At 35.9% G+C, this 20,557-nt stretch overlaps 2 protein-coding genes across 2 annotated transcripts in view; one reads left to right on the top strand and one right to left on the bottom strand.

Moving 5' to 3' along the window:
* LOC137393602 (DNA (cytosine-5)-methyltransferase 3C-like) overlaps positions 1–9,778 on the top strand; it is a 36,567-nt gene extending 26,789 nt beyond the window's left edge. The window contains exons 8-14 of the mRNA XM_068080231.1: positions 1,765–1,951; positions 3,661–3,870; positions 4,119–4,209; positions 4,804–4,955; positions 7,809–7,894; positions 8,163–8,357; positions 9,419–9,778. Coding sequence (XP_067936332.1) covers positions 1,765–1,951; positions 3,661–3,870; positions 4,119–4,209; positions 4,804–4,955; positions 7,809–7,894; positions 8,163–8,357; positions 9,419–9,602 — 1,105 coding nt within the window. The 3' untranslated portion in view covers positions 9,603–9,778. The remainder of the gene's footprint in view (positions 1–1,764; positions 1,952–3,660; positions 3,871–4,118; positions 4,210–4,803; positions 4,956–7,808; positions 7,895–8,162; positions 8,358–9,418) is intronic.
* Positions 9,779–9,833: 55 nt separating this feature from the next.
* Positions 9,834–20,557, bottom strand: part of LOC137394051 (coiled-coil domain-containing protein 171-like) — a 34,415-nt gene continuing 23,691 nt past the window's right edge. Inside the window, exons 17-24 of the mRNA XM_068080769.1 lie at positions 18,373–18,473; positions 16,761–16,996; positions 15,515–15,697; positions 14,224–14,415; positions 12,550–12,741; positions 11,626–11,877; positions 10,963–11,102; positions 9,834–10,688 (exon numbers count right to left, since the gene is read on the bottom strand). Of these exons, the coding sequence (XP_067936870.1) occupies positions 10,625–10,688; positions 10,963–11,102; positions 11,626–11,877; positions 12,550–12,741; positions 14,224–14,415; positions 15,515–15,697; positions 16,761–16,996; positions 18,373–18,473 (1,360 nt within the window). The 3' untranslated portion in view covers positions 9,834–10,624. The remainder of the gene's footprint in view (positions 10,689–10,962; positions 11,103–11,625; positions 11,878–12,549; positions 12,742–14,223; positions 14,416–15,514; positions 15,698–16,760; positions 16,997–18,372; positions 18,474–20,557) is intronic.

A 20,557-nucleotide genomic window follows, 5' to 3' on the forward strand; every position in this document is an offset into this window, starting at 1 on the left:
AGTCAACATGTTTATAAAGTACATGAGTCAACATGTTCATAAGGTACATGAGTCAACATGTTTATAAAGTACATGAGTCAACATGTTCATAAGGTACATGAGTCAAGATGTTCATAAGGTACATGAGTCAAGATGTTCATAAGGTACATGAGTCAACATGTTCATAAGGTACATAAGGCAACATGTTCATAAGGTACATGAGTCAACATGTTCATAAGGTACATGAGTCAAGATGTTCATAAAGTACATGAGTCAACATGTTTATAAAGTACATGAATCAACATGTTCATAAGGTACATGAGTCAAGATGTTCATAAAGTACATGAGTCAACATGTTTATAAAGTACATGAGTCAACATGTTCATAAGGTACATGAGTCAACATGTTTATAAAGTACATGAGTCAACATGTTCATAAGGTACATGAGTCAAGATGTTCATAAGGTACATGAGTCAAGATGTTCATAAGGTACATGAGTCAACATGTTCATAAGGTACATAAGGCAACATGTTCATAAGGTACATGAGTCAACATGTTTATAAAGTACATGAGTCAACATGTTCATAAGGTACATGAGTCAAGATGTTCATAAGGTACATGAGTCAAGATGTTCATAAGGTACATGAGTCAACATGTTCATAAGGTACATAAGGCAACATGTTCATAAGGTACATGAGTCAACATGTTTATAAAGTACATGAGTCAAGATGTTCATAAAGTACATGAGTCAACATGTTCATAAAGTACATGAGTCAACATGTTCATAAGATACATGAGTCAACATGCTCATAAGGTACACAAGTCATCATGTTTATAAAGTACATGAGTCAACATGTTCATAAGGTACATGAGTCAACATGTTCATAAGGTACATGAGTCAACATGTTCATAAGGTGCATAAGTCAACATGTTCATAAGGTACATGAGTCAACATGTTTATAAAGTACATGAGTCAACATGTTCATAAGGTACATGAGTCGAGATGTTCATAAAGTACATGAGTCAACATGTTCATAAAGTACATGAGTCAACATGTTCATAAGATACATGAGTCAACATGCTCATAAGGTACACAAATCATCATGTTTATAAAGTACATGAGTCAACATGTTCATAAGGTACATGAGTCAATGTGTTCATAAGGTACATGAGTCAACATGTTCATAAGGTACATGAGTCAACATGTTCATAAGGTACATGAGTCAAGATGTTTATAAAGTACATGAGTCAACATGTTTATAAAGTACATGAGTCAACATGTTCATAAGATACATGAGTCAACACGCTCATAAGGTACACAAATCATCATGTTTATAAAGTACATGAGTCAACATGTTCATAAGGTACATGAGTCAATGTGTTCATAAGGTACATGAGTCAACATGTTCATAAGGTACATGAGTCAATGTGTTCATAAGGTACATAAGTCAACATGTTCATAAGGTACATGAGTCAACATGTTTATAAAGTACATGAGTCAACATGTTCATAAGGTACATGAGTCAACATGTTCATAAGGTACATGAGTCAACATGTTCATAAGTTACATGAGTCAACATGTTCATAAAGTACATGAGTCAACATGTTTATGAGGTACATTAGTCAGCATGTTTTTAAGGTACATGAGTCAACCTTTTCATAAGGCGCATGAGTCAATATGTTCATAAGGCACATGAGTCCATGTATTTATAAGGCACATGAGTCAACGTGTTCATAATGTACTTGAGTCAACATGTTCATAAGCTGTGACTGACTGTATTTCAGAACATATTGCAATGAGTGTATAGAGGTCTTGGGTAGCGAACAGCTCCTAGAGGATGTGAAAGAGTCTGATCCATGGGCATGTTTTGTATGCAAGCCAATGAGTCGCGAGGGTGTCCTCATACACAGAAGGGATGATTGGAAGCAGAGGCTTATGAAGTTTTATCAAAAACCGTCTAAACTACACAACGTAAGTTTCCTATAAGGAATGTAAATCTGGTGTTAGAATGTATATTGATGGTTGGAAAAAGTGTCCAGAGCTCAACTTTAGTGTTAAGTGGTCTTTGCTTTTTTGCAAAGTTAAAGGTTGACTTGCAACAAAATTCACATTTCAGTTATTTGGTATCAAAAGATTCACCATGTCTTACTCTGTTGTGTTGTAGGTGCCAAATATGTGGTAATGTGATTACAAGCTCTTAAAAGCTAAAAAAAAGGCGCTGTAGATTGGAATCTCTTTATTTCTCTGACGTAGTCATGAAATTTGGTTATTGTCTTGTCACGTGATGTTCTCACATGAATTGAAAGGCCAATAAAAAGCTCAATATAAAGCTTATCGTAGCACTAGTTTATGACAAACACTTCGGGTTTTACCGAAGACCCCGTATCAAATATAGATGCTCGTTACTTTACAGTTTTGTTTCGGTTTGGTCTAATCGGCAAGTCGTAATCTGATCATGTGACCCAATACTTCGCATATAATTTTTTCAGCACTTTTCGATTATCACAAGTAGTCAACAGGCTCGTCATAATTATCAGACAATGATATGTACTCTTTCAAGCTAAGGCTAAAAAATTAAACGAATTTTTATGGTAAGTTATAAGATATCACTGCTAAAAGTGACAGCATCACAATGACGATAAAACAGACGCGTAAGAACAATAGACATGGTTTTATTGAATTCGTGAAGTATATTGGTGAAAATATTTTGACGAATAAGGTTGCATGAAAGTGTAAACAGAAACCATCTACCACAACTACGTCACATTTGAGCCGTTTTGGAAAGGGAATCCAAACTACGGCGGTCTCGCGTGGCTGCGATCAACTGTTTGTTTTTGAGCTTTTAAGAGCTTGTAATCACATTTCCGCATATTTTGCTCCTACAACACAGCAGAGTAAGACATGGTGAATCTTTTCATATCAAATAACTGCAATGTGAATTTTATTGCAAGTCAACCTTTAAATTTATTGTACTTGAAATGATTGTATCTTATGTCAATTATATTGCTATCTAACCTAAATCTAATGGCATGTTAGTTATTTGCTTTTTTATGTATCATTATTTACACACTATATTTTAGTGCACGACCTGGAAAGACCATGGATTGCTTGTACTAAAATGAAACTGATAATTTGATATCGCCTACGCACTCTATGTTGTCTGTGTAGACAGCTCAATCAGAGAAATGATATTATCATGTATGAACTGTTTTTTTAAATCATTTGTAATTTCATCCTTACTACTTTGAAGTGTTTCTTATTTGAAGTACAAATGTCTTTCTATCCATGATAGGGTTCAGTTAGAGCTTTTTAATATTGCCACTTTTTGCGTGCTAAGCAACAAATTATATACACTAGTACTCTGGCTGTCCAGTGTGCTGTGAGAGATTGTCAAGTGTGCCAATAAGGCACAGAGAATAAGTATGTGCACAATAATTCTAGCACTGCATGAGGTGATCGATTGGTGCAGGTGGTAGCATGCCGGATGGCAACGCTGGATGCCGGGAGCTTGAATCTCGTATGACGGGATGTTTTTCCCAACCCAATTGGGGGACAACTCCAATAGACAGATTTATCCCTTATTATAGCAAAGATTATGTTGTCATATACTGTACAGACTTGAAAACTGTTCCTGTTATATCACTGTCATCGTCATATCTAGTAAGTCTCTGGATGTTCAGTTGCCAGAATGCAAGCCTGATAGGAAACTGAGGGTGATCTCTTTATTCGATGGAATTGGCACAGCCAAGGTTGTCCTTGACAACCTGAATCTGGATGTGGAGGTGTATTATTCTCTCGAAATAGAAGAAGCTGCCATTCAAGTGGTAAACCTGAATCATGGCGATAGCATAATACAGCTCGGGGATATTCGGGAGTTTACAGAGGAGAAGGTGCGTAGTTTGCTAATTCAATCACTTCTGGACTCTGACTTGCAGCATTTGTCACTCTAAAGGTTAATAGTGAAGTTTAATATTGAGGGACCATATCACTGGGTCATGGCTATCAAAGCCCTCCAACATGGAGACTTTTTCAGTTCATAATAAAATCCACACAGTATCTTTGAGTTTATTCAGCCATAGTAATATCTTTAGTACATGTACTACTAAGCTGTATTGAGTATTTTTTACTTTAATTGAAGCTGGCATCACTTGGACGAATCGATCTTTTGGTTGGTGGCTCACCCTGTAATGACTTGGCCCTAGTGAATCCTGCGAGGAAAGGCCTCTATGGTATGTAAACTAAATATACTTGTGTTGAGAGCTGATATTGTGTTCCGTTCATGTAGCAGTTGACTGGACTCTACCACATGTTATCATACATTTTACATGTAATGCTCACTTATATATGATCTGTGTATCATCAGTATACTCGGCGCTGGAAATCCCCATTAGTTTATTGGTGAACTCCTTTGGAATGGTAAAACCAAAATAGCTAGAAATGTTATACTGATAATAACAAGTTTTTTTTAAGTAGACTGAGTTTTCAAATGCATCCTGACGCTAAAGCCCAACATTCTGTTGATTACTGGTTATGTTTCAACATCACGTTGACTTACGTAACCATAAGGAAGTTCATTGCATTTGCTGATGTACCATCACCAATGGGTTGCCGTTGATATGGCATTGCCTTACGGCAGGTTGATTTTTAAACACCGACATATTGTCTAATGATAATCCTGCGTATCTGTATTTAGTATTAGCTAAAGTGAAACGGTAGATTCATGATGCCAAAATAGGAAAGACACAGACAAACACATGAACTAATACTAGATCTCTCCTTCATATGATATAAACAAAAACAATAATATTTGCATGAATTGGCAGATGCAACTGGCACAGGAATTCTATTCTTTGACTTCTACCGAGTCCTTATGACTCTGATGAGCCGGCAGCCAAATCACTCAGTCCTTTGGCTTTTCGAGAATGTTGTTCACATGAACAAGGAGACAAAGGAGGCTATCTCAAGATTCCTTGAGGTTAGTAGCACAGGGATACTAGCAGTTGGTAACCTAGTAATGCTTTAAATCATTTACCTAAGGACAATGGAGGCCTAGCTACATACACTGAATGAAATGCATCGCCAACAACTTGTAGTGTTGACATTGGCTGTGGCTACACACACCGACCCTACAAAGCGATGTGTTGTGTTAAACCATAACTGTCATGTACAACTTTTATCGTAGTTTCTAGGTAAATCAGCCACGCTGATTCCGATTTTGTACTCAAAATAAAGATTGGTCCACTAACCTTCAAAGTTATTTAAGCTTTTTTAAAGCGTTTCAATATCTGTTTTGAAAACAACGCAATCGGCATTACAAGCTCTGCCCATAAATATGTGATGAAACCTAGCCTTTTCAGGAATGGAAGTTAGGAATGTTTAGTCCGATTTAGAAGAATGGAGATGGGTGTCTTAAAACCCATTATTATCTAAATCCAGCCTGTAAAATAATTGCAGTCTTTTATGAAAGGTATATAAACTATTTAAAATTGGTCGTAACTTGTTACATGATGTTTAAATAGGCTGGATGCCGAGAAAAATGAGCTCAAAAAGTGCTGTTTTATCACAAGCTGGCGTTGTTATTGCGCTTTTTTAAATATGCAATGTTAAATAGTTAATCTACCTTTCAGAAAGGACTGAGATTATTTTCAAGGCTGAATTTAGATATTAATGGATCTTAAAACACCCATCTCTATCATTCTAAATCGGTCTAAACATCCCTACGTAACTTCTGTTCCTAAAAAGCTAGGTTACGTCACGTATTTATGGGCGGAGCTTGTTGTGCCAATCGTGTTGTTTTCGAGACCGATATTAAAACGCTGTAAAAAAGCCTTCATTACTCTGAAAGTTAGTGGACTAATCTTTATTTGGAGTACAAAATCGGAATCAGCGTGTCTGACTTACCTAGAAAATAAGAAAAAAAGTTGTACGTGACAGTTGTGGTTTAATAAATAGATCGCCCAATGAGAATCGGCCTCAGTCGGGTGGTGGTTGTGGCGTCCTTGCTGGATTTTTTATTAAGTACTCTTATTGAAATATCATCAGTTGTAGTATAATACGGACCATGAATGATTTGTAATAGCGATAGCATTTGTATAACTACATGTATTGATATATTTTGCTCAAAAAATCTGACAAGTTAGTGATGAAAACATCCAAGTGTAAAATATTTTTAGGTGAGGACATACATTAAACTATAGAAGAAAGAGGATTTTAATATAACTAATACAAAAATCATGCAAAATGTTTCATATATATGTTACAAATTAGAATACCTTTGTTCACATATTAATGGTTGTTTGCATGAAGCCCTGTTGTCATCGTCGCTTGAGAGCCAATTTGGGATGCAATTCGCTTGCCTCAGAAATGAATAAATTGAATCGAGACCATTATAATGAACTATTTCAGCCAAATACAAGTGCATTGCTTTTATCTCTGCTGACCGACGTGTTCATTTTGAAACCACACATTGACAAGGCATCGGCGACAAGTGGACAAGGCATCGGGGACAAGCCGATAGGGCATCGCCGACAAGCTGCCAATGAAAATGGCTCAATTCGTCAGTACGTGTAGCCATGCCTTCAAGCTGATGACTGAGAGAGGTTTCAGGTCGCTGACACGAAGAGGCTCGAGCTCACTGACTCGAAAATATTTGTCAGTAAATTATGTTGAATAGCGCTATGCTTTAGAAAGTCTAGTGGTTCTAGTTATAAAATTGTTATACATCACAATTATGAGATATCAATGACTAGTAGTTATCCATAGTGTACTGACAGTCTTTGGTTTTCAGACACGCTGTTGAAAAGGTGAAAAACTAAAACACAACATTGAAACCTTATATCAGAGATTTCAATACTTGATTATTGTACCAAACATTTTTGTGCATAGTTTGTGAGTCTACAGTTTAAATTTGTAGTTATTGTATCAGTGATTTCAATGCACAAATATTGTACCAATAATTTCAATGCATATTATTGTATCAGTGATTTCAATGCATAGTTATTGTATCGGTGCTTTCAATGCATAGTTATTGTATCAAGGATTTCAATGCATAGTTATTGTATCAATGATCTCAATGCATAGTTATTGTATCATGGATTTCAATGCATAGTTATTGTATCAGTGATTTCAATGCATAGTTATTGTATCAGTGATTTCAATGCATAGTTATTGTACCATTGATTTCAATGCATAGTTATTGTGTCAATGATTTTAATGCACAGTTATTGTACCAATGATTTCAATGCATAGTTATTGTACCAATAATTTCAATGTACAGTTATTGTATCGGTGATTTTATTGCATAATTATTGTATGAATAATTTCAATGCACAGTTATTGTACCAATGATTTCCATGTTTAGTTATTGTACCAATGATTTCGATGCATAATTATTGTATCAATGATTTCAATGCAATGTTATTGTATCAATGGTTTCAATGCATAGTTATTGTATCAATGATTTCAATGCACCGTTATTGTACCAATGATTTCATTGCACAGTTATTGTATCAATGATCTCAATGCATAGTTATTGTATCAATAATTTCAATGCATAGTTGTTGTACCATTGATTTCAATGCATAGTTATTGTATCAATGATCTCAATGCATAGTTATTGTACCAATAATTTCAATGCATAGTTATTGTACCAATGATTTCAATGCATAGTTATTGTACCAATGAATTCAATGCATAGTTATTGTACTAGCACCCTAGTATGCAGTGATTATAGGATTTGTGTTAATCGCATTGCCAGTGCCAGAAATTCTAATGCTTAGTATATTTAACAGCTGCTTAATGTGAATGATTGCAAATTTTGCACTTACAGTGTGAACCAGTTAAACTGGATGCCGGAGTTTTTTCCGCACAGAGCCGTGCTCGCTACTTCTGGGGGAACATACCTGGAATGTTTTGGTAAGAATAATCTATCTTACATTTTTTGTTAAAACATGTCCCCTGTTTTTGATCATTTAGTGCATATAATAAGGATATCTGTAGCGAATGATCTTTTCATTTTCATAGTAGACATATGTGTCAACCTGTTTTAGTAAGCTGATTGATGCAACAGAAAACAACTGTAAATGGCTGTCATATAAATATATACATACCTTATACGCGAAAGTATCACTCATCTTTTATCACACAAATATAATCACAAGATGCAAATCTGGCATTTCTGCAGTCCCATCAGCCCGGAGATGTCGTCAGCCAACATCAGGCTACAAGATGTGTTATCGAAGGGTCGAGAAGCAGCAGTGAGCAAAATAAGAACTGTTACAACCCGAGGGGCATCACTGCTGCAAGGAAAAAACGAAGACACACATGCTGTGGTGATGAATGGCCAGAGCGACAAACTGTGGCCTACAGAACTCGAAAAGTGGGTCTTAAGCCAAATTAATATCTCAGTGGCTCCATAGAGGCTGGGATAAATATAAAGCACCTTGATTGTGCCAGTAGTAGCTTATTGATTTAGTATTGATTTACAGTTAATTAAAAGTGTTTTCAATATTCTCCTTTTGCTATGTTTTATTTCAAATTGATCTGGAAATATTTACTCATTTTTATATTATTTTTTGTTTCAATTCTTCTTAGGATCCTTGATTTGTCATCTATAGAAGCAAGATATGAAGCACTGTTCAATATTACTAGAGCTCAATGAAACCCAACTTTGACATGAAACTGTATATCATAGTATTGATTTACAAGATTTGGAGACACTTCTGAGGTCGTATCATACATGGATGTTGAAAATGACTTTGTATGTCCAGAAAAATATTTGCTCAAAAACTTTATTTCGTATGTCAAAAAGTTGGGACGTTGAGGTGATCATAAAGCAGCGCTTGTATTCTGAAAAAAGAATATCATTTCGGCCATGTTACTATGATTAAATTTATTATTACATTTACATTTTTATGAGCCAAAATAGTTGCAAAGGATTAATTTTTCTTTTAACCATACTCACTCGCGAAGCAAAACTGATTTTTGTAAAGTGACAGCGTTTGATATGAAATGAAAAGGAGTTCCTATACAAGACATGTCTCATCTCCAATGTTGCTATGCTGTGTTGGCCAGTATGTTGCAGCGATATTGAGCAGCTAATTGAACTTAAAGGGTATTTTTTCACTTCAGTGATCTATTGCGCTTTATTTATCACACAGAATAACCACTCAGTCGATGCAATTTGAATGCAGTTTTCACCACTCGATTCCTCTAAATCTTTTTTGTTTGTTATTCTAATTTGCTATTGTTGCTAAATGTGAAATATTTCCTTTTCACAATATTTCAGTGACCTATTGATAGCTTTGGTGAATTTATAGGAGAGGATCTTCATACAAAAACGTACTACACGCTGTATATGTCAAAAGATTTTGATGATGCCGTCTTTGCCAACAACATTTTAAACATAGAGTTATCTCTAGTCCACTTTTAAACTTTTAGAGTTTTTGGACTACCAGTTCACTACACAGACGCTGGTAATCTTGCGCCAGGCAAGAGACAAAAGCTTCTTGGCCGGTCATGGTGTGTGCCTGTCATTGAGCACCTCCTAAAGCCTCTGACTCATCTCTTTGCAGTGAAGCCCGACAAATCCAACAAAGAATCTTGCACTTGTGGAAAGAAATAACTTGATTGAATCGTCTGAAAATGTTCAACTGATTCTTAATTGGCTTCTATTTTCATCAGCCTTTTTTGTAATTACGTATTCAATATTTCACTACCTGTACAACCAGTTTGGTTGGAGGATTCAATATAGCAGAAACGTGTGCTGTTCAACTAGTTAGAAAGAATTGTTGATATTCTGTTGCCATATACGATATACAGTTGTTCAATAAAGCAATATATACATGACTATTGAACAACTGTATATCGTATATGGCAACAGAATATCAACAATCCTTTCTAACTAATTGAACAGCGCGCCTTTCTGCTATATTGAATCCTCCAACCAAACTGGTTGTACAGGTAGTACAAAGGTCCTACTACAAAGACTTGACTAGATTAGACTTTAGCTAACAGTCAAAACAATATATACATGACTGACTTTTAGCTGAAGTCTAATCCAGTCACGTCTTTGTAGTAGGATTCAGCTGTAAAATCATGTACTTATTGTAGTTCCTTTTACTTATCAAGATTAATAGAAATGGTTAGTTACCATATCAAACATGTTTTTATAAGTGTATAGTTCATATACTTGTTAGTGTTTGTGTTCGTCTTTCCTTACTTAGAAAATAATGACCTATATATATTTTTATTTGTTTTATACAAGATTATTTTATATATTTATAATATATGTTTCAGCCCAACACACATTGTTTTACCGGTTAGCAAATAAGGCTAGTTAATTGTGTCATTTGCGAATAGTTATTTATTGTTGGTTTACATCAAACATGCTCATTTCAAAAACTAATGTGTAGGAATGCAATGCTATATACAGGTGTATCGAATTATCGCTGTGTTATAAAGAACTCTACCAGCTCCTGCATACAGCTAGAAATCAAACCGATCACTACAACAATAAATATTACAAAGTGAATACATCTCACAATAAAATACTAAATTCATATATGGAATGCAGTCAAATAGCACACAATCATTTGCTGTGATATATTTTCATCAAACATGCGTGTCCAGCCCAGCTTTCTTTGCTCATCGTCTCACGTTACCACTCATTTCAAGACGTGGTGAAGGACAGCCTCTGTTGGAAGACATTCTGCAAGAACACAGACAATTTACATAAAATTATCAAAAAGTTGCCTAGAAAATCTTATTTGCCTTGCTGGTTGAGGATGGACAAGTGAAATACAACTGACATTAATATAGTGGAAATATTGCTATCAATATGCTTTCTGCTATAACAAAGCTCATGAAAAACGATTCCTCTTCCTTGAGACAAGACTACCTTTATGTCACTCATTAATGCACACTGCACCTGGATTTCATCTTCATCCACTCATACACATGTCATCCCTTGACGGATTGATTACCTGTGAGGAGAAGAAGGCAATGGAAGCTTCATGGGCCCTAAATCCAGGACTGCAGGAGAACGTCTGGCTGGAGAGTAGTCGCTGCCAACCTTGAGTGGAGAAAGACTGCTGGCATAGCCTGAGGACGGGTACTGGTAAGTCTATAAGAACATGTGAAATCAAATAGCCTTTTATCTCTAAAAGGAATTGAAGCCATAGCAGTCAAGCCTCACAGGCAATAGCCTCAAGATTTGAATCTATTAAGTTTTTTAGGCTGCTGATTATGTGGTTTAATCAAAACAGAAATTTTATTGGCTGATATGATTTTAAAAACCATATGAGGAACACAAAAAGAAATGTGAACCCAATCAGCTTTGAACACATGTCTGGACAATCGTTAGATATGATAATCATGTGTATGCAAGAAAAGACACTATTATTCACTACAAAGAGTGAAAGGAAAGCCTTGATTCTGCAAACTTCACATGGGTTTTCCCTCTTCTCAAACACCACTAGAAACTGTGAAGCATCTAGAATCACGCTTCAACATGCCAAGGACAAAGCTACATAAACAGTGTAACTGTAATGAAAGTTGATTATAAAGATTAAATATTTTACTAATTTAGTGCCATGTTCTCTACACATACATGAATTACTCCATCAACTTATCAATGATGAACAAACCTGCAGACCGCTCTGCTGAGATTGTCCCATGCAGACGAGTGACATCTCTTGCTTAAGACGAGATACCTCCTGCAGCTGCTCTGTAGTTACAGTAGAAAGAGCTGATATCCTCGTCTGCAGAGCTGTGTGAGACTCGACAAACTTCTGAGCGAGCCTCTGCACGGCGAGGAGGTCAGGAGCAGCCCTGCCACTCGGGATCAATTCTCCAGACAGTAAGACACGAGACATATCAGCATTAACATCATTGCTACACTGTAATATAATAAAAAACATCACATTGACTTGCAGAAGGTGTACATACGCAACCTTGTAATCATATTTAGTAAGTAATGGCCTAAATGTACTTGTGTAGGTAAGGTAGGTCGTACTCTCGACCTACCTTACCCCAGACAAGTAATATTGTCTAGGTCAGGTACTTGTATCTCCTGTACTAACCAAGAAAACTGACACAACCTGCGTCATGGGTAGGACTGCTGACAACTAAACTGGCACCACCAGCTCCAAGCTTGGGCCCGTATCTGGGCATCTTATTGGAACAAAGTGTCTGATTAGCTGTTCCAGAAATTGTGCCGCAGCCACACTCAAAGGTGGGAATAGAGACCGGCCAGCCGCTGCAGCAGACCAAAGATGTCAGTATGTCTGGGCCAGGTCTTGCCTGCTGTCTTACATCTCTGTACTGCCCAGAGAAGGACTCTCCCAAATGCACAACACAAATGCTAGTGTTCCTTAATACCTTCTTCATGCAGTTTTATAAAAATGGGACAAAAAGCCAAAACTAAGTATTAGACAGTCATTGTCGAAATGACCGACATCCAAGTGTGAGAGAGAAGCTTGTTTACATATACAATTGTTAACAAGACAGTTATTGGGAGTTAATTTCCTCCTGATGCTCTAGGAAGAAGTGACGGATATAACTTCTCATACCCTAGCGAAGGCTTTAGTGAGAGTATCGACGTAGTTAGATATAGCCTCCCTGTCTCTCGCCGCTGACTTGAGTGCTGTCTCCGCATCATGGAGGTTGTCATGAATAGAGCGACGCTCTCCTTCCAAGCTTGAAACCTGCCTTGATAAATTGTTGACAATTCCTGCCTTACTGTCCAGCTGGTCATTGAGAGTCTGCCAAAATGTATTTAATGATCAATATAAAATTGAAATATTAAACAAAATTACTGTGGACTGCAAGCATTCGAAATGAATGTTTAATAGTGGTATGTGGTGACAGAAGACAATCGCAGTCAATTATAATATTGCATAGAGCGGAATTTCATCAAACACAGTAAGGTATGCCGCCGTGTGTTGCTGTGTGTCATGAATGTAATTACACTATACGTGTATGTAAATGTATTTAGTTAGAAGCAGCATGAGAAAGACGAAGGATTAGTGGCTTTACAAAGTTGGAATACAGATTACGATTTTAAGTAGGTGTGGCTGCAAAAATAATGATTTTTTATCTATTTATTTTTATTTTAGAAAATTTTTTACTTAGAACACACACATGCATACGCAAGAATAGTTACTCTGGTTGATGACAGACGTGGATTGTTACCATATTTCCCAAACCGAAAAGAAACCTAATATTTCAATAAGTTCATAAAAACAAGCAGTGTAGGTGCAATCAAAACACATTGCATACTCTTAATTTTCGATGTCTATAAAAATATCTCCTAAAAGTACCTAAGTTCTATGTAACAATACTATGACCTTGATTATGATGCTCATAGTAATTCATTTCATTTGAACCTCAGTGAACAATTAACGTAAAACATGAATGTCTTCCAAAAGTTAACTCCTCATCGAAGCTAATATAGTATATGAGACTATTGAATGCCTGGCGTTGCACCAATAATGACAACAAGATTTGCACAGAAAATTTGTTTTTATTCAATATATACAATATTTACCATTTTAATTTTTAAATGAAAGTGTCTGTGTATCTCTGGGTGTATCCATCCAATGCATAATTTAAATATTTGAAAGCTCGAGGCATTGCCAAAACAGATTGTTCAAAAACATTTCTTGTTTCTTATGCTACACATTCGCTCAAATTTTAAAACAGCTTATAAATACTGGCGGGTAATGTAGTTGCCATTGCCTAAATTTCTTTACGCAATAAACTTCAGTAACTTAAGCTAGTCTAAATCTTTACAATAATGAGAGGCATGTCTATCCTTTCATTTGGGTATTAAGAAAAAAGATTGCACCTCACGGGAATCCAACCCACACATTCGGATGAACCGATGTTAAGCCAAGCGCACCACCTTGCCACAGCTTGGAATAATTGTGCTTATAATCATATCACATCATGATCTGTCACAGCGCATCAGGCTGCAAGCGTTGTTTTTGGAGAAATCTGGGGGGGTATTTTTCTCCTAGTAGTTTAAGAGTACCAGTTCAAGTTCTTCTAGTAGTTCTGCGTGTGTATTTTAACCAATTTCTATAGACTAGACATATGACAAACAAACACTTGATCTTACTTTTAAGTGTAGCACAACGAAAATTTTGATGGTTGACTGAAGAAATGGTTTGCTTAGAGCCAAATTAATATGAACAACTTTTATCTACCATGACAAACACCGATCTTGGGTTGCCAGCACATACCTTGAGAGCAAATTTGGCAGACTGTTCAGAGTGCTCTCTGTCAGCCTGTTCGTGCTCTAGCCTAAGCACCAATTGCTTCAGCTCTGATCCTTGTTGGGTTAGCAGGGCTTGAGCATCTTTTTCTCTCTCGAGTGCTTCTTGAAGTTGTGTCATCAAGTCTTGCAGATTCTCTGCAGGCACAAGTTTTTCCATCTAAAATAGCAGCACATGTAAATAAGAAAACGTAAGCTTGACTAGAGTTTGAGTCCTTGTTTTATTAAATTTAGGACTGCCTGTGCCAAATTAACATAAAGGAATAGGTATAAACAAGTAATGAGTATTACAGAATTGAAAAAAGCATGAAAAGATTGGTTTCTATAACAAAATTATATTATCTGTTTAATTAATGTGATAATCAGAGTGCAATGATCCAGCTAGAACTAAAAAGATAGTACACCCTCCATACTCTAGGATGGTACATAACTGTCACACTCTACGCATTGAGATGGCACATAACTGTCACACTCTATAGGCATTGAGATGGTACATAACTGTCACACTCTACGCATTGAGATGGCCATAACTGTCATACTCTACACATTGAGATAGCACATAACTGTCACACTCTACGCGTTGAGATGGTACATAACTGTCACACACTGCGCATTGAGATAGCACATAACTGTCACACTCTACGCATTGAAATGGCACATAGCTGTCACAATCTATGCATTGAGATGGTACATAACTGTCACACTCTACGCATTGAGATGGCACATAACTGTCACACTCTACGCATTGAGATGGCCATAACTGTCACACTCTACGCATTGAGATGGCACATAACTGTCACACTCTACGTATTGAGATGATACATAACTGTCACACTCTACGCATTGAGATGGCACATAACTGTCACACTCTACGCATTGAGATGGCACATAACTGTCACACTCTACGCATTGAGATGGCACATAACTGTCACACTACGCATTGAGATGGTACATAACTGTCACTCTACGCATTGAGATGGCACATAACTGTCATACTCTACGCATTGAGATGGTACATAACTATCACACTACAAGCGTTGAGATGGTACATAACTGTCATACTCTAAGCATTGAGATAGCACATAGCTGTCACACTCTACGCATTGAGATTGTTCATAAATATCACACTACAAGCGTTGAGATGGTACATAGTATTCACACTCCTCCACGCTAGTATAATTCAATGCTACTAGAGAATTTCCAAACCTTGAAAACACAGTTGATAACAAAGTTCTCCCTACGTGATAAGTTGAACTCACATGTTTCCTGGTGTTACGCAGTTCACTCTCAAGGTCAGCGCATGCCTCCTGGTATTGTGGCAGTTGATTTTTAGCCTCTGAGAGTCTCTCAACAGATTCTTTAAGACGTTTTCTATCTGTTTCGCTATTGTGCAGTTGCTGAACAAAACTGAGAACCTTTTCTTGTAAATTTGTTGCCAAGATCTACAAAGTGAGATATTGAAATATGTTCTTTAAGCCATCCTACTTAATGGAGTGGGCCCTCTTTATACTTTACTGTATAATAACCTTCTACCAGATCAGGGCTGAATTTGTAAATTTTACAATTACAACTTGTATTCTTGTGTGAAGCTGAGCAAATACTATTCTGCTGAAAAACTTTTTATATATATGACTCCATTTATACAATTCCCAGTGTCTGTCGTTTGTGAGTCCACTTATAGCCATAGAGTTTTAGGCACAAAAAATCCGCTTCGTGAAAGATTTGAACTCGGAGTCTCCAGATCTGAGACAGGCGAGTCGACCCAGTAAACAGCGTGTCCAGCTGGCTGTAATGATTAATAATAGTGATGATATTCATTACAGCGTTAAAAGCGTTAATAAAACTTAACTAGCACAGTTGACCCTCTGGGGTTTCACTCTCAACTTTATCTTCAAGGGCTCGACGAAACAAAGCACGTTTTAATGGTGTTTTTTGGTGGCCAGACACTCTAGAGTGTTTTCATAAAAAAGGCTATGTTTTTTAGCTTGGTGCAGTGTATAGGGGTCAAACCTGTCTCATTGAGTTCCACGCAACAGAAAAGGGTATTCATGAGCTGTGGTGTAGCGCTTAGGGGCTGTTGAAGTCAGTAGTGGTGAAGTTAGTCTGTGGTGGTGAAGCGATAAGGGTCGTTTTTTTATTAATGTGTAAGTCAGTAGAAAGGGTGCATTTTATAACATCTCAGACTGGCCTTGGGGGTGAATAGAAGAGAGCGAAATTCCTGGGAGTTGACTATTATGCGTAACGATTATAAAAATGGCTTCAAACACGGCTATTATTATAGTGAAGATTGAAATTAATAACTTGCTAGCTTACCAGGGAAGTTACTCAAATTCATTAAGACAAGTTATTACCTGTGCAATGCCAGGCATTCACCTAGTAAGCGTACATCAAAATGGATTCTAATAAATCCATGTTATAATAAAAACCAAATGAGATCTAAAACTTGTGAGACCTTTAGTCAACATTGATAAGTTTGTGACTAATTTAACCATAAATGAAACTCACCCGAGCGGCCCCAATTGGTAGGTGGTCTTTAGAACAGACTTTAGACATGGTTCGGTTGAGACCATTGAGGAGCCGAATGGATAGCGTGCTAGTGGCAGCGGAGTAGCTTGGTGTTGACCAAACAGGGGTGCTGTCTACTGTGTAGAGAACTGAGAGCTGCCTTAACAGTTTGGGAAGACAAGTGGAGACGACTGATTGCAAATGTCCTCTCTTTGAAAATGCGGAGCCTTCTAAATCTGGAAATCCACATATTCAATCAACCACAACAAGCTATAAATAGACATATGGTGCATCTGATATAATAAACTTATCTAAGCATTGATATAATACATCTATAATGCCATGATATGATTAGATGACTACCTTATCGCTGCCAGGAGTAAATATCATATTTAACACGAAAGTCCTCATTTGGGGATGCACTAAAGGTGCAAAATTAGCTCCAAACAAGATATATAATATGCCATAATATATTATTACTAACTCACACTTTTCAAAATAACTGTGTTGTATTTAGGGATATTTGCTAAGATCGAGTCAAGCAAAAAAACATAGATTTTACAGATTGGCTTCCAATGAAAATTGCATATCTACATATTTGTAAATATGTAGATACAAAGTCGTATGCCAAGTGGGTCGTAAATGTAATAATAATAGTAATAATGTAGTAATAATTCAAACTCATTAAAAGCCAAGAATGAGTTTCTATATTTACGTAAGTGATACATGTACCATGAAAAGTCACATTGTTGCATAAAAAATAAATTTGACCTGTGAAAAAAATGTGACAATACATGAAAGTGAAACTTAACTCTTAGGATTGAGAGTAAAAGGGTTGAACATTTGACCTGATTGATAAAGAAATAAACAGAAAGGGCATTTACAGTGCCGTCAGAAATTATGAGACCACCTCACATTTTAAGAGACAAGGTGGTAGCAATGATTTACTGACTTAGTTTTACAAAAAACTATCATAAACCATATACCATTAGATGCGGAATTTTCTACTGATTAATATGAAGCAAATTTCCATCAAATAACAATCCATACTTATTTTTTATCTCAATCGAAAGGCATATGCAACCGATATGAATAAAAAAACGAAAAGATATTTTCGTTTTTCTATTCATTTTATTATTTTATTCATTTTTTATTTTTTTATGCCAAACTATTTGACTTTGTGAGATTACAGAATGCACAACACATAGTGATGACATCACGTTTTACCACCAACAAGCTATGTGGTCGGACACTGAAAAGATAACTTGATGACACTAATTCTATCACCGATGCTGTAAAAAAACAATGAAAAACTCCTGATTTACTTTACTAGAACAAGGAGAAATTTCTGCATCTAATGATGTACAATATGTGGCAAATGAATGAATTAATATGGTGCCAGCAGAGGTGCAAAGTTGAACAAAGGCGAGAATTATTGGGTGGTCTCATAATTTCTGACAGCACTGTAGACTAGTAATAGACTTGAAAATTCTGTCAATCTCTCTCGGTTCAAGCTATTCTATTTTGAAAAGGAATTTTATTGTTACTTTTATAAGACATTAAATCTGTCTATGAAGTTCATCTTGTTCTAATTATAAAATAGCAATGGTACCTGTAGGCTTGTCCACAGTTTCTAGAATATCCTTGGTGCACAAGCTAGCGACTGATGCTAGCTCTGTGTGGTTCATCCACTGTATGAGCCATGCTTCTGTACTTTGTGTCTTATCCCAAGGTACCGATGACGCTAGTACATGTAATATAATACCAAAATTATTGTGTGTTTGATAGAAACACTGTATCTCCCACAGATCACACAAAATGTATAAGATTGCATATCTTAATCAGATATTGTGACTAACATAGTAATAATTATTGTTGCTGGTTATGGTACTCGCCAGCCTCGTCAATAATTGCTGTGTAGATTAATCATACATGTAAAAAATATTATTAGAGTAATTATTACACCTACGAGTTTAAGTTCTGTAGACACTACACAGGGTGATGTATGTTTAACTATAACATATTGATTGTTCTGTAGGCACTACACAGGGTGATGTATGTTTAACTATAATATATTGATTGTTCTGTAGACACTACACAGTAATGTATGTTTAACTATAATATATTGATTGTTCTGTAGACACTACACAGGGTGATGTATGTTTAACTATAATACCTTGATTGTTCTGTAGACACTACACAGTAATGTATGTTTAACTATTACATATTGATTGTTCTGTAGACACTACACAGTAATGTATGTTTAACTATAATATATTGATTGTTCTGTAGGCACTACACATAGTAATGTATGTTTAACTATAATATATTGATTGTTCTGTAGACACTACACAGTAATGTATGTTTAACTATAATATATTGATTGTTCTGTAGGCACTACACATAGTAATGTATGTTTAACTATAATATATTGATTGTTCTGTAGACACTACACAGGGTGATGTATGTTTAACTATAATACCTTGATTGTTCTGTAGACACTACACAGTAATGTATGTTTAACTATTACATATTGATTGTTCTGTAGACACTACATAGTAATGTATGTTTAACTATAACATATTGATTGTTCTGTAGGCACTACACAGGGTGATGTATGTTTAACTATAATATATTGATTGTTCTGTAGACACTACACAGTAATGTATGTTTAACTATAATATATTGATTGTTCTGTAGACACTACACAGGGTGATGTATGTTTAACTATAATACCTTGATTGTTCTGTAGACACTACACAGTAATGTATGTTTAACTATTACATATTGATTGTTCTGTAGACACTACACAGTAATGTATGTTTAACTATAATATATTGATTGTTCTGTAGGCACTACACATAGTAATGTATGTTTAACTATAATATATTGATTGTTCTGTAGACACTACACAGTAATGTATGTTTAACTATAATATATTGATTGTTCTGTAGACACTACACAGGGTGATGTATGTTTAACTATAATACCTTGATTGTTCTGTAGACACTACACAGTAATGTATGTTTAACTATTACATATTGATTGTTCTGTAGACACTACATAGTAATGTATGTTTAACTATAATATATTGATTGTTCTGTAGACAATACACAAGGTGATGTATGTTTAACTATAATATATTGACTGTTCTGTAGACACTACACAGGGTGATGTATGTTTAACTATAATATATTGATTGTTCTGTAGACAATACACAAGGTGATGTATGTTTAACTATAATATATTGACTGTTCTGTAGACACTACACAGGGTGATGTATGTTTAACTATAATACCTTGATTGTTCTGTAGACACTACACAAGTAATACATGTGTAACTATATTGCTGTGAAAGAGAAAAGCTTTTTAAGCAAACAAAAATATAGCCGCTGCTCCCAATGTGTATTCCTAATTAGTAGAGCTGATAAAGTGAAAACTCTTGAAACTCAGGTAAATCTATAAAAGCAATACATTGAATACTGTTGTAGAAAAGCTAGATGTATGATGAAGATGCATTACACCAGACAATCATAAAATAATAAGCCATAGAAGCATTCTGCTCCAGTTTTTGAACTAATACCAGCAAAACTAGAGATTAATCTAGAGATATAAGCAAGTATCACATCAGACTACATTGTGACACGACCATGACCATGCTGACTATATACAACCAACTATAAACCACATCAGACAACACTGTGCCACGACTATTATGAACATGCTGACTATATCCTACCAACTATAGACTACATCAGACAACATTGTGACACAACCATGAACATACTGACTATATAC

Source organism: Watersipora subatra, chromosome 4 (genome assembly GCF_963576615.1).
Source record: "Watersipora subatra chromosome 4, tzWatSuba1.1, whole genome shotgun sequence".
NCBI lineage: Eukaryota > Metazoa > Bryozoa > Gymnolaemata > Cheilostomatida > Watersiporidae > Watersipora > Watersipora subatra.